Source organism: Babylonia areolata, chromosome 6 (assembly GCF_041734735.1).
Source record: "Babylonia areolata isolate BAREFJ2019XMU chromosome 6, ASM4173473v1, whole genome shotgun sequence".
In the NCBI taxonomy this organism is placed as follows: Eukaryota; Metazoa; Mollusca; class Gastropoda; order Neogastropoda; family Buccinidae; genus Babylonia; species Babylonia areolata.
The window spans coordinates 21,422,748-21,438,595 of record NC_134881.1 but is presented as its reverse complement, the minus strand read 5'-3'; the positions used below and the strand labels follow the sequence as shown (position 1 = coordinate 21,438,595).

Below are 15,848 nucleotides of genomic sequence, written 5' to 3'. Positions count from 1 at the left end.
TGTATCAGAGGAAAGGTATATTATTATAAGAAAAAGTCTAAAGAGATTGTGGTGTGTATTGAATGAGGTGTCATGGGAAGGAGAATATGTGTATGCATATCAACAAGTATTAACCTACAACAATGTAAATATAAATAACAACATTAATTATAATACATCAAAGGAGGATACCAACTGTACTGGAGTTTAAAATTTCTGAAAACATTCTAAGCAATAAATAATCATTCAAAATCTCTTCAGTGGCTAATGAAATATTGGAAGAAAAGTCATCAACTACATCTTTTGGAATTAACGGTCTTATGCTCGGACAATGGATGAGTTGATGGCTTACAGTTATTTGCTTACCGCATATACATTTTATATTTTCAGAAAATTTTGTATGAAAGGCATTTAAACGAATTCTATACATTTGACTTGTAATTTGTCTTGAATGTGCTGCTGGTGTCAGATTTAGAAAATGTTTGGGATTAGCTGCATTCTTTGTGTTTACACAAAATTGGTAATATTGATTATTTGAATCTATAAGTAATTTCTGAAATTGATTTCTACATACATGCATTCATGTAGATCTAACTGGATGTCAAGTTGTACTGCGCCTTCAAAATTACGTGCTGCTCCTCTAGCTGCTTGGTCTACCCACTCATTTGAAGATATTCCACAGTGCGAAGGTACCCAACAGAAAGTTATTTTAATGCCCTGTTTTGTCAGTTGGTGAATAATATGTTTTATTTCCATTGTCATCTCAATTCGCTTCTTTGAATTTGGAGGTTCTATAGCTTGTAATACTGACTTTGAGTACACATAATAAAACAGGTGTGTGTGTGTGTGTGTGTGTGTGTGCGCGTGCGTGTGTGCATGTGCGTGCACACACACTGGTTTGTCCAGTAAAGAGGACGGGTGCCACAGGTTAGATATTTCGACACAACATATAAGACAACCTAGTTATCAGAATGTTGGCTGTTCAGTCAAAGGGTCCGAAGTTTAAACCTGCAAAACTGATGGATGAAGGGTGGAGTTCAGATTCCCAAGTCACTATCTGTGCCAGCCTGCTAGTGCCTTTGTGTGCTTCGTGTGTGTTGAAGATCCTGTGATTGATCCATGTTGTCATTTAATGGATTATGAAAACATGAACGTATCCAGCAAACACATCCCTGAAAATGGAACATGGGTGTCTAAACGGTGGGGTAAAAATGGTCATACATAAAAATAAAAAATAAATGCCCATTATTAGATTCTAGTGACCTTAGGACTTAATGCCAATTATTAGATTCTAGTAAACAGAGGACTTGCAGTCTATGAAAATAAAAAAAATAGGGAAATATGCCCCCACTGTCCCCTTTCCAGAAACGCTATGTTAATGAAGATTTATCTTACTGCAGTACATAATTTCGGGGCATAAGCATAAATTGCAGTAAATGAGTGGCAAAAAGCAGTCAAACTAGGTCACAATTAAGTAATTTATCTGTTTATCTAGACATCTTGCTATAGCGCATATTCTTGAAACTGTCATTTAAGTGATCTGTTTGTAAGACAAGCAAACTGATCAATGGTGACTTTTCAGCAGTTCTTATGAGATCTTGAACAATCCTTACACTCAACAGTGACTTTTCAACAGTTCTTATAAGATCTTGAATAATCCTTTAACTCAATGGTGACTTTTCAACAGTTCTTATAAAATCTTGAATAATTCTTAAACTCAACGGTGACTTTTCAACAGTTCTTATAAGATCTTGAGTAATCCTTAAACTCAAAGGTGACTTTTCAACAGTTCTTATAAGATCTTGAGTAATCCTTTAAACTCAACAACATTATTTACAATAACAATAACAGATAGTCCAAGACAGAGAGAGAGAGAGGAGGGAGAAGAGAAAGAGAGAGAGTGAGAGGCAAAGAGAGAAATTTCTCTTCAACATCAATTCAAGTGACAGCTGGTAACAGTACAGACCACAGTTTGCATGTCATTTTGATTGGAATACATATTAACACATACATCCAGAAAATAGATAACAGACATGGCACACTGAGAAAAAAGATTACAGACATGGCATAAATCATGGTACACTGAGTAAAAAAATTACAAAAATGGCACAAGACATGGCACACTGAGAAAAAAATTACAGACATGGCACACTGAGAAAAAAAGATTACAGATATAGCACAAGACATGGCACAAGACATGGCACACTGAGAAAAAAGATTACAGACACGGCACAAGACATGGCACACTGAATATAGATTACAGAAATGGCACCCTGCTCTTTTCCCTTGCTGTGGTTTTGAGCAGAAATCAGTTTTCATTTCAGTTTCTCTTCACCAAAAGCAACAAGCAAAACAGATCTTGAACAAAAAGCTCTGAAACAGTAACAGTTTGAAAACAAACAAAAAATGGTCAAGAAGTCAGCTCTTGAACACAGAAATCAATTGGCAAGACCCATCACAGTTTGGAGACAAGCTTTAGTAAATTCTCTTCATGTGACTAACAACGGCACAGATGAAATCACAGTTTTGACCCTTCCTGCTCTTTGTTGAATGTCATTACATTTCATATCAGTCTCTGTTGTTGTTGTTTTTTCAGAAAAGGAGGTCCCTTTCATGTTGAATGCAGCTCTCTTACAAATAAGATAATCCTATACAACTTCATGTTGTCTGTGAGATTCACTTTTAAAAAATCACTTGATAATGTGTGTTCAGAAACTCAAAATAAAACATAACAAAACCACCAAAACTCTGTGTCTAGGTCTGCCAAAGTCATTGTCAGTCTAGCAAATGAAATACATTTTAATCAGTTCAAAATACCACACCTGATATTTTGATGCACAACTTTTGTTTTCCTTCATCTGATCAGATTCTTTGGTTTTGGTTTTGGTTTTAATAATGAAAAATAATTCACAAAAAATGCTGTTAAGATAAATACAAAACTGGTCCCTTTTTTGTGCTGTGAAAAAGAGAGAGAAAGAAAAAAATGTTAAAAGAGGTCCTTTTCATGTTGAATGCGCAGCTCCGACAAATTATAACTCCCCTTAGCTTGTTAGATTAGTGACTTCTCTTTTACAAAGTCCACTAAGTAATTTTCTGTAAATGTATTTAGATATTTGTTTCAAATTTCACCCCCCATATACCCGGTTTACCCCAACTCACCATTCATCCCCCTCCCCCTCCTCTTCTAAACAATAATACTCAGATGTATGCATTAATACTCTGGCAAATTGTCTTTAATCATTGATATGTGTGACAGGACATTAAACAAAATTCCTCCTCCCCTTTGTCTTCATGTTATCTGTGAGATTAACTCATTCAACCTGCATGCTGGGTGTTCAGTTGAGAAAAATAAAGTATAACCTTCACAATTATGGAATCTTCAGGGGTAGTCACTCCACACCAGTTTGTTGAACTCCACTCACAAAAGAGACTGGAGAATGTCCCAGATCAACATTCAATTTTTCTTACTTTGAGTTGTTAGTTTTGTGTGGGGTTTTTGGTGTTTTGTTTTTTATAATGCATTAATCTTTTTCAACTCTTTGTTGAATGCTACTTGGTCAAGGGCTTATACTGAAATTCTGAGGTTCCCACATCCTGAAAGGCAAAACATCTTTTTTCCAATACTTTTTCATCCCTGAAAATGGGTCTCTCATTTTTCAAAAACATTTCCAGACTCCCATGACTCAGTACAAAAACCCTGACAGCTGCACAGAATGTAAGCTGGTTATGAGGAGTTCAACAAACTAATGTGGAGTGACTTCCTCTGAAGATTCCACCATGAAAGTTTTAAACACCCTCAGAAAAGATACCTGAAAGGTGATTCAGCTCTGTATGTTTGATAATTTAAAACTGGAACACCTGCACTTTTCCTCTATAAGTACCGTCACTGGCACTGTTTCTGTTACAGTGTATAAAATAAACATTGATAGAAAAAAAAATGTTAGTGTACTAATGATCATAGAAAAAAAAAGTGAGGATAGTGCATGCTGTTTTTATTTATCAAATACTATGTTTCCTTATACTGTTTCAAGAAGCAATAGGTTACATAAACTCACTATATACAGATAACAGCTCTGTTCTTTTTCCTTTTTTAACAAAATCATTATCAACCAAAAGTGGTGAAAAATATACAGTGAAGAAATCAGGGACTTTTTTTGTGGGGTTTTCTTTCTTTCTGTTTTTTTGGCAAATACTCTCTCTCCAAACACCGCTTTTTTGACACAGACATCACAACAGGTTAAAATCAGACAGATCTCAGATCTGTTTATACTTGTAAAAAACAAACCATTATGTAATTATTTTTCTGAAACAGACAAAATTTAGTCAGTCTAGCAAGCAAAAGCCAAAATATATTTCTATCATTTTAGAAGAAAAAAAAAAGCACAGTTGATATTATGGATGCACAACTAATCTTTTCTTTTTACCTTCACAAGATCAGTTTCTTTGGTGGTTTAAGAAAAAAAAAATCATAGTAATGAATACTGAATTCATGAAAATGCTTTCAAGACAAAAACAAAACATGTCCCTTTCTTGAGCGGTGAACTGAAGAAAAAAAAGGCCCCGTAAAATAAAAATGAAGTCAGTAGCTGCCAGAACTTTGGGAACTGATGAAATGCAAATACTGATACGTGTGAACTACAAAACAGGAAGCTATTCTGGTGAGTATATGTACCAAACATCAAAAGGAAAATGACTCACCATATTTTACAGCACTCAGACTTTCAATGTACTCCCATCCAACAAGCACCTTTTTGGGGGAGGGGTTTGGGTGGGTTAAAAAAAATGATTTGTTGAAAATTATGTCAATTTCCTCATTGTAAATGGTCATATCAATGTTGTAAATGACATCAATTTCATGACTGTAAACTGTCTTATGATTTTCATTAAAAATAATGAAATGGATATGATGAATTTCAGACGCTCTTCAAACTTAGCTAAAGTAATTCAGGAACTCCACTGAAGAGGTCAGGTGCCGATCCTCTCAGTCGCTCAGTTGTAGTCCAAGAAGCACAGCAGGTCAGTAAGGTAGTGCTCACCTGAAATCAATACCAGAAACCGTTCAGTGGTATCATCACTGTTGCTTATACATTCTCACCTTCCCCAATATCTTGTACCATCAGGAACAGATGATTATATGAATAAGGAACAAACTGAAAGTTTCTAGAATTTTCAGAAACATACTGAATCCCTTTTATGGGGGCATTCAATGTGACGATGACAATCATCATGGCCACCATGACTGATGGAGAACCTGCTCTTGCAGAGAGCGCACAGTCATCACTTTTCAGTTCCTGTGAAACAATTCATTGGATTCTTCCCTGAAGATAAGGCAGCATTGATTCTTTTTTTTCCTTTTTAGGTGCAGTGGCGGGGGGGGGGGGGGGGGGGGGGGTCCTCTCCATCTTCTTTAACAGTTTCACACATTCATGACAGCCACTTATCTTTTCAACTGAAAGGTGTTTTATTTTAACCTCTGTACCCAGTTACAGACTTATGCCTCCCTTTGTTTTTGGGGGTTTTTTTTTCTTCTTTTTCATACCTATGGACCCAAAGCCGTAACATCCAGAATGGTAGCTGATTTTTACATGTTCCTGAAACAAATACTGCCATTCCGGAATGGCAGGCATGTAAATTCATACCCCAGACAGCTGTACAGGGCCATAGCTGGGCTGAAAACACTGTCAACACTGATCCCCTAGAACCTGAAAAGTAAGACCTGGGGAAAAAAATGAAGCACAAGTGCAGTCACATAAATCTAGAACATGTCTGTAACATTGACCATACCATCCATTTCTCACCAAATCATAAAACAGACTGACACATGATTCACAAATAGAAATGACGCACCTTTTCATTGTGCATTCGCAATGGTGGTGGCAGAAAACAGACCGACACATGATTCAAAAATAGAAACGACGCACCTTTTCATTGCGTGCTGCCAATGGTGGCAGTCTCCCTCTGCACAGCGTCGATGTATGCTGATGTCAGGACAGAGCGGATGTGCTGGCAGTTTGGCTTCCATCGAGCGTGCACAATGTAGGGGTCGTCTTCCTGCAGCCACTGGTACAGGCTCAGGCCACAGGAGTAGCAGATGACTATGTCACTATGGCCTGTGCACAAACGTGTATGATGTCAGTCGTGTCAGATTATGACCATCAGAACAGCTTAGGAGGCAACTGCTGTCCTCATTATGTCACCATGGCCTGTGCACAATATGTATGATAGTCAGTCGACTCCAATTATGACTGCCAGAACAGCAGAAGAGACAGCTGCTGTCCTGACTATCTGGGTTAGGATTTGGTTAGTGTGGAAGAGTGTCTTGCCCAAGTTACATCCACACTCTCTCAGGGGTTAGAACAGTCAGCTTTGGATTTGGAAGCTCAGAATATAAACAATATAAATGAGAACAGCAAGGACACTAATATTATGTTTCTTTTGTGTGTGTGTGTGTGTGAGTGTGTGTGTGTGTGTGTGTGTGTGTGTGTGCGCGCGCGCGTGCATATTCACGCATTCATGTGTGTATGCGTGGGTTGGTGGTTGCATGCATGTATGTGTATGTTTGTGAAAAGACTGAGATAAAGATGGCAGTACTCCGTATGTGCATAGAAAGCGAGAAGGGGTGTTGTTGTTTTTTTAGTGTGTGTATGTGAACATGGCAGGTAAAGAGAGGGAGAGAGAGAGACAAAAAAGATAGAGAGATCATGTATGCATATCAATAAAATCAACAGTCATCACAGACATTCAAGTTTTTTTGTTTTTCGTTTTTTTGAAAGGGGAGTGGGGAAGGTATCTGTTGGTGGGGAGGGCAGTGTGAGTGTGTGTTCTCACAACGGCTGACATCTCGCTACGTATCACCGTAAGTACTAGTGTGTAGAATATGTTGATTTGTAATTGCATTATTTGACACAGTACTTGTGTTCATATGAGTATGTTCAGTTAATTCTTTGTTCAGTTATTGCTTTGACATGTTAGTCACAGCTCGGCTATGATTGATCTAGAAAATTGCCATGTCGTCATATGCTCGTAGCAGTGTTCCATTTGATTCTTCTTAATGTCACAGTCAGTGACGTCTCTGGACACTAATAGTTTGTTCCAGAATGTTCTAGTGAGTGCGTAAAGTTCATTCACCACTTAATGGTTAAGCCATGATGGTGCTTCACTTACTATCTGGTCTGTCAGTTTGCCAGTATTATATCTAAGCCACTGATTCTATTATCTTGTTTATTATTCATGTATTATTTTACATGTTGATATCAGTTGTACTGCTACAGTGTGCTCAGTACTCTAAGATGTGTGTAGTATTCTACTGTTGTGATTACAAGATAGTGTTTGATTAATATCAGTTATTGGTTAAAACCACCTGATATGTATCAGTTTGTTAATTGTAATTTAGTTATGCTCTCTCCTATACGGCTTACTCCAGTATAGTGCTACATGATAAACTGATTCCTTTGAGTCACTTTGACACAGTATAAGCTTTACCTAATCTATACTGTCAGTGTACTTTCACCAAGTCAGCATCACTTCAATCACTTTAACTGCACTATTTAAATGTATTAGAAATGTCATTTGATGTCAGCGTTTGGTCTTCACACATATGCATTATGTTGTTGCGTATCCCAAACCCGAGTGATAGTCTTTCCATGTAATATGTATACATGTGCTTTACTATTCACTTGTGCCGACATGTTGTGCTTATGACATTTGTTTGTGTCATTCCAGGCACTGTCTTCTCTTATATTCTTTCTTTCTTCTCCTTTAGTTTATAACTATTGTAAATAAAACAATAGAAAAACTAATTTGTGACTGGCCTCTATATATTCCTGGCCTGTGCGCGGAATTCTTCTTGTTTATCCATTAATACAGTAAATCAGTATTTAGTTAAGTCTTTTGTGCCGTCCGTACCCTATTAGAACCACTCGGTACACGGCTATATATATATATATATATATATACACACACACACACACACATATATCTCTATACATACATACATATATATATATATAGATAGATTGATAGATATCACACACACACACAGAAGAAGACACTCTTTGAACAAACCTGTGTAGAAGAATCCAATCTGGACCAGCCGCCTCAGCAGATGCTCATCTCTCAACGGAAAGCCGTGGAAGGTATTGCTTCGTCGCTGCTCTGAAGCAAACTGCGGGTATTTCCCCTCTTTGTCCACACTCACACTGTGAGTTGCAGTGTGAACAAGGCTGCGAGCAGTCCGCATGAAGATATTCTCATATCTGTTCAACGTGTTGCGCTGGAAATTACGCATGTTCACTCCTTGGAACTGAAAAGGATGGAGTCCTATGTCTCCTCTCCTATCTGGACATGACTCCTGTATGCCTGTGAGAGAACAGTGTGCCCTCATGCGAAGGGCTTCTAATAACTCTGTCTTTGCATTGCTGTTTAATGGGATGCTGATGTTTGGCTTGATTGTGTCTGTAACCATCTGTCTGAAAAGCGGACAGGCTGGTGACTGACTTTGGTGAAAGTCCCATGGGTTTTGTTCAGGCAGCCAGTTTTCATGGGTGAAGGGGCACCAGTTGCATTTCACTCTATCACGTACGCCTGTGTATACAAACCCGGCTTCTGCCAACTTCGTGACATAGACCCTGCTGTCACTCTTGAAGTTCTTAAAGGTGGCCAGTCTGCTTGCTTCAAAATTGTTTGCATCCTGCAGATGCAGACCCGGGAAGTGTTTGGATATGGAAAATGATTCCGGCATTTGTACTTCTTTTTTGTTCTTTTTCAGGTCACCAAACAACTTCAAAGCTGATTTGATCCTTTTTTTTTCTTTTACCAAGGTATATCATTAGTCATTGTTCTTTAGGCTTGGTGGGAAAGAATCAGTGAGGAGAGCAGAAATATCAGACAACAGTCAATGCTCAAACTTGATGATTCAGCAAGTCAGCTGCCAACAACTGTATGTTTCTAAAACTCAAGTGTTGATTTCATGTCATCACTTTTTCATCAAATGATTCGTTGTATGGCTTCACAAAAATCTCTGTCCCTGATTCAACCAGTGCAGTCAGTTACCTTTATAAGGTACCCTTTCTTTTGGAGATGAGGAAGAAATACATCAGATCTAAATCTAAACATTCATGGCAGGTATGACCCATGTAAAAAATAACCATTCCACAACTTGTTGCTGATATGAATAGAAGACAGAAATAAAATACTAAAAAAAACTACCCTTTATTTCTCTTTGCTCTGTTCAACTTTGAATATTTTTTAACAAATAGTAAAGAGTGGTAACTCTCTCCATTCACAAGGTACACAACTTCAAGTCAGTGCTGTTTACGCTACCGATTCAGCTAGCACACATGTAAATAAAAGGCACAAAAAAGGAAGCGCTGGGTCTGTTGAATAATTTGAATAATTTCTTTTCATTACATGTCAAACTTGTTTCCACTATTCCCCCGAAAATGGAGTATGGCTGCCTACATGGTGGGGTTAAAAATGGTCAAACATGTAAAACCTCACTCATGTACATACGAGTGAACGCGGGAGTTGCAGCCAATGAAGAAGAAGGTTCCACTATGATTGTTCTGAGTGAAGAAGACCTCAGTTGAGAGCTGCTTAGGTGAAACACTGACCCTACAAGTAAAACAGAAAAAAGTACTTTATTCAATATGGAATTGTATTGCACCCACTCACGTGTGTGCACGCATCCACACACATATACACACACGCATACTCACATGAACATGTACATATACACCCAGATGAAAAAAGCATGCATGCACATGCACTTAACACACACACACACACACACACACACACACACAAGACACACACACACACACAATCAAACACCACACACACACAAACACAAAAATGAACATGAACATGAGTATGTGTACACACATAAACAAAGCATGCATGCACATGCACTTAATTTCACACACACACACACACACACACACACACACACACGTGCATGCGCACACACACATAAACACAAGCATGAGTGCACATGCACTTGATTTCAAACACACACACACACACACACACACACACACACACACACATGAACATGTACCCACACATAAACACAATGGCAGTATCCACAATTTTCCCCCTCAAGACAGAATGAATAGTCTTTCTCAACAAGGCATAGATTTCAGTCCACCAGTCACACACAGGAATAGGGGGCAAGCAAATGTGGATGTAGCCAGCTCAAGTATCCATGTACATACACTTAATTTCACAAGTGTCACCAACACAAGCATCCATGCACGAACACTTAATTTCACACACGTACACACTCAGGCTTCCACCACCACTGTCACACATATCTGCCACACACATCACAATCAACACCACCTAAAACAAACACCCACACATGTACAAAAATACAACAAAAATCCCACAATGATATATATGCAATATTTGGTAGGCTTATATAGGCTCTTCATGTCTCAACCAAACACCATGTACTCTTATTTCATTCATCTGTCCACATCAATCAATTACACACACACACACAAACACACACACACACACACACACACACACACACACACACACACATTATCTACTGTGAACTGTATGCCAGGCCATGCATTGCAATACACAACAGCCCAGGATGAACTAGCAGCAAACAGTGTGAAGACTGACCTAGCTCAGACTGGTCAACATTAATTCATAATTGACTGCCTTGTATGTCCAACAATGTGGGAGCTTGTAAGTCTGAGTCAGTGATCACGCTGTCTGGTTAACCATATCAACAAAAATGAAACCAGTGAGCTAATCAAGCCATGTTGTTTACAGCCCAGCCGACCACCAAGGCCAGATCAGGGCTGAGGCAGTGAGCTAAACACAGTACATCCGCTGTTTTCAACACAAAATTATATCCTCCTTACAATTATCTGGAATTCAACACTTAATTATCTTGAAAAGTCATTCACTGTGAAGCGAAGGTCAGATGACAAAACAGAACATTGTTCATTACACCACTTTAATTCTGTCTAGTAAGAATGACGTCGCCGGGAAAACCCAAACACCAGGAAGTTTGTTTGTATTTTTTCTTTTTTCTTTTTTGTAGCTGTTCTGTAGTTTGTATTATTGTCTTAGTTGAAAATTTAGGCTGTTCTGAGTCAAGTTTATAGTCATCATTAAAAGAAATGGCATTAGTTAGCTTGCATTTTCACAAATTAGTGTACGAGCGTGCGTACGTGTGTGCGTGCGTGCGTGCGGTGTGTGTGTATGCGTGTGTGCGTACGTGCGTGTGTGTGTGCGTGCGGGTGTGTGTGTGTGTGTGTGTGTGTGTCCTTGTCAGTGTGCTGTAACATATTACTTCCCTCTTCGGGTTCAAAGAACCGGGAAATATACTGCAGGTAATGTTTCTAGTCCCAGCAATAATCCTGAAGAAAAAGTGTGTGAGAGATGAAGTGGAGGATTCTACGTCTAGCGAGAATTACTAATAAGAATATTTCGCTAAAAAGATATACTCATGATCTACATTCTCCAACAACAAACAATCTTCATACCTGTACACAAGAGATCACCTGATGGAAAGTAGGTTTCAGTTTCAGTGCCAATTTACGCATGCGCGACACTGATCTAAAAATAGAGGTGACAAGAGAAGATTGTGTTTGGAGAAATGTAGATCAATGCGACATGTCTCGCAGAAAAAAGACAGATATACTTTTCTGGTTTCGATTTTCTGTCAAACTTCAGCCTGCAGTTGAATCGATGCAGTGACGGGCGCAATAGCCGAGTGGTTAAAGCGTTGGACTGTCAGTCTGAGGGTCCCGGGTTCGAATCACGTTGACGGCGCCTGGTGGGTAAAAGGTGGAGATTTTTACGATCTCCCAGGTCAACAAATGTACAGACCTGCAAGTGCCTGAACCCCCTTCGTGTGTATATGCAAGCAGAACATCAAATACGCACGTTAAAGATCCTGTAATCCATGTCAGCGTTCTGGCGGTGGGTTATGGAAACAAGAACATACCCAGCATGCACACCCCCGAAAACGGAGTATGGCTGCCTACATGGCGGGGTAAAAACGGTCATACACGTAAAAGCCCACTCGTGTGCATACGAGTGAACACAGAAGAAGAAGAAGAATCGATGCAGTTCCTTGTTAAACTGTATGCAAAGTGCCATCAGTATGCCAGTAGACTGTCGTTTTTTTCCGAGTTAAATGGTCAAAATACCGAAAGTGGCCCAAGTAACATTCAAAGCCAATAACCTCGTCATTGTCGCTCATTCGAACACCTGACAACAACGAGTCAACAAGAACAACAACAATAATAATAAAGATACGAAGAAGAAGGAGGAGGAGGAGGAGGAGAACAACAACAACAACAAGAATAATAATCATAATAATAATAATATATTATGATGATAATAAGAAGAAGTACAACAACAATAACAATAATAATAACAATAATAATGATGATGATGAGAAGAAGAAGAAGAAGGATGCGAATTACAGTAACAGAAAAAAAAGTCATATCAAAGAAACAATAATATAGTATGGTGTATGACACAAAAAGGTTACAAGTAACAATTTATTAGATATCACACACACACACACACACACACACACACACACACACACACACACACATATATATATATATATATATATATATATATATATATATATATATATATATATATATGTGTGTGTGTGTGTGTGTGTGTGTGTGTGTGTGTGTGTGTATCATATCGTATCATATCATATCATATCAACATTAAGGCATGAAGGCCTGATAAGGCCTTTTGCCCGCTTGAAGTGGGGAAGACAAAGAGAGTCCGCACACATACAAGCATTTTTCCAACATTATTGAGTGCGCAATGCTGGTCGGTTCATCAATCAAGAATGACTCGAGAATGTCAGGATATTTTTTTTTAAAGTATTCACTGTTCCTGTGGAAACATCTTGTGGAAAATTATTCCACTGAAACATTTGTCAGTTACTCTGTATAAAAGTGTTTTATATATATATATATATATATATATATATATAGAGAGAGAGAGAGAGAGAGAGAGAGAGAGAGAGATTTAAGTGCAAATCTGGAAGTTTTAACTGAAACTTTTAACATTTTGTACGACTGGCCTCTTGTAGCAGTGTTATTTTTCATTCAATGTAAACAAAGAATGTATAGTTCTACTGTCATATAATCCACACACACACACACACACACACACACACACACACAGAGAGAGAGAGAGAGAGAGAGAGGGCAACCGTATCCTGCTCCCTCTCTCCGACGGTCTGCGTGTGCACACATCACAATCAAGTAATAAGAAGTTCGAGGCTAGGGAGAGCTGGACAGTACACGGTCTTCAGAGAAGAAGCCGCCCCCCTCAGTCAAGTGTTTCGGCCCCGCCTTAACTCCCTACACTTGGCCGGGCCAAGTCATGACTCCTGGATGCCCTGGTATTGCCGCAGCCTTCCTTTACTTTTTTGTTTTTGTTTGTTTTTTGTTGTTGTTGTTGTTGTTGTTTTTGTCCCCTGATCCTCAGCAGGTTCGAACCCGCGCCTCCAGGGTGGTCGCCACTTCAGGGCTGAGTCACCTTTTCTGGCAGACGCTTTAACCACTGATCGAGCCATCGACGGCGTACGCCCAGTTTGAGTAAAGAAATTTATTTCATTCCTCCTCGACCAGATCCAGCTGGAACTTAAGTAATCAGTCTGGATGGAAAAAGTACTTTCTTAAGTGATAGGGATCGTGGACTGGCCTTAATCACTGATAGTAATGGGTAAAGAGAGACGTGTTGATTTCTAGATTATTTATGAATGAGCCTGTGTAGCAGTAGAGTTCTGATTGCGCTGACGAGGTTGAATTACAGATAAGAGGACAGCCAATGAGAACAGTGTTGCAACAATCGAGACGAGAAAGAATGTAAGAATTATGAGACTCGATCAGTTCTTCTTCTTCTTCCTTGTCATGGGTCGACTGGGTTCCTGATGAACGTACATGATGTTAAGAAAATATATGATGATGATGATAATGATGATGATAATAATAATAATACATTTGAAAATTGTTTTAAAATAAGTATAATTATAGTCCAGTTTGCGAGTTAACTGGGTATGAATTAAACGTGGGTGGTTCGTAGCTTTGAAATAATTTGGTCTAAAAAGTTAAAACTATATGTTGGTGAGTGATTCTTAGCTGTGCCAGTACGATGACTGTACTTATGGCCTAGAAGAGCTTGAACTAAGGAGTGATCCATGAGGCTGGGTGGCAGGTTGTTCCACTGGTACAGGGTTTGGGGAAATAAGCTTTTGCAGAGGGCTGGGTGGGTGGTACGTTCCTGGAACAGTCTTTGGGAACCCCTTTTCTGGCTGTCCCCATTGGCCCGTGTAAAAGAGGGACTTATCAATGTCTACCATGCTGCTGTTGATCGTGTAAAGCATGGTGAAACGGTCGTGTTGCCATATTTCGGCGAAAGGCTCCCACTTGCATGAATTGTTCAACTGTACAAGTCACTCATTAGACCAGTGCTGGAATACGGATACTCAGTTTGGCAACCTCACCACAAGACCTTGTGTGCTGTGGTGGAAAATGTTCAGTGCAAGACAACGAAGCTCCTGTCCTCTCTCAGTCGAACTGAAGACAAACTGGGACCAAACCTGGAATGTCCAAATGCTCTCCGCCTCCCCAGTGTCTAGCACCGAGTCGCCCTTGGTAGACTTGTATAAGTATGTCCATGGTATTTACAAGGTGGAAAACCCCATTAAGTTCGAGTTACTTGATGGCAGAGACACTATACAGGGGTAACAGCCAAACTGAAACTTTTCAAGGTACACATATGACCGTCACTGCAAATCAGAAGCAAATCTTTTGCGGAATGAGTCATAAACTCCCGGAACAGTCTCCCGGATCAGGTAGTTACGGGGCCAACGATGAACTGCTTTAACTTAAGTTTGGACTCGATACCCACTGGGCAAGCCTACCAATGTCACGCAACCCAGTTTGTCATGATTTGGTAGGACCACTCTTTTGACCTACACCACCACGCATTCAAGAGTTAGGCAACAAGTTTTGACGGTAAACAGGGCTCACGCTGAAGCCACAAGTACCTCATGTTAAAGTTCAAGAACTGTCCACGCTGTCAACAGGATGGATCCTGGGATAAAGTCCCGTTTTAATATCCTAAATTCAGGGACCTTTTTTCACAGCAATTTTCATGCATGGATAAACAATATTGCCGTTGATAGCTGTTCTAATCCACTTTCAGTGGTTGTCGGCTCTTTTTTCAGGGTTCTTGTACTCAATTATGAATTATAGAATCAGTCACTGAACTGATGGGCAGCCATCTTAATTGCCATGTCAGAAAAAAAAGTCTAATAACGTGTTCATTCTGTTTGTGCCAATCAGTCCGTTTTAGGCTGCAAAAATCTTGCAAAGGCGAACAAAGAAACAACGGTGTCAGTTGTTACAGTATGTGCAATGCCAAGCAGCTCATTCCAGTCCCTGATGGTGGTTGGGAGAAATGAAAGTTGCCAGCGTACAGCACTGGATTTGGCACAGCTGGTGAGAATGAATGCTTCTTTGTCATGGAGTTTCAGTTTCTCAAGGTGTCACTGCGTTCGCACAAATCCTTATACGCTTCACTACATCTGCTAGGCAGATGCCTGACAACCCAAAATTTTATGCGCTTGTGAGGCCTTGAGTGCATGCTTACATATCTATGTACCTATCAGAGTGGATTTTTTTTTCTAACTGTAAAAAGGGGTGGGGATGAAGATAGGAGGAAGCAGGGGTAGGGTAGTAGAATGGTACGTAGGATCGCAGGTAGAGGACAGAAGACAACACTCTCGTTGCCATGGGTTCTTTGACAGTGTGCCAAGTGCGTGCTGCACACACGACCTTGGTTTATCGTCTCATCCG

The 15,848-nt window shown here is 39.5% G+C and overlaps 1 protein-coding gene across 1 annotated transcript in view; it reads right to left on the bottom strand.

Annotated features, from left to right (window-relative positions):
• LOC143282828 (baculoviral IAP repeat-containing protein 7-B-like) overlaps positions 1–11,493 on the bottom strand; it is a 19,472-nt gene extending 7,979 nt beyond the window's left edge. Inside the window, exons 1-5 of the mRNA XM_076588636.1 lie at positions 11,487–11,493; positions 9,490–9,591; positions 8,044–8,234; positions 5,901–6,089; positions 1–5,015 (exon numbers count right to left, since the gene is read on the bottom strand). The exon at positions 1–5,015 is cut by the window's left edge and continues 7,979 nt beyond it. Of these exons, the coding sequence (XP_076444751.1) occupies positions 5,905–6,089; positions 8,044–8,218 (360 nt within the window). The 5' untranslated portion in view covers positions 8,219–8,234; positions 9,490–9,591; positions 11,487–11,493 and the 3' untranslated portion in view covers positions 1–5,015; positions 5,901–5,904. The remainder of the gene's footprint in view (positions 5,016–5,900; positions 6,090–8,043; positions 8,235–9,489; positions 9,592–11,486) is intronic.
• Between the last annotated feature and the right edge of the window lie 4,355 nt (positions 11,494–15,848).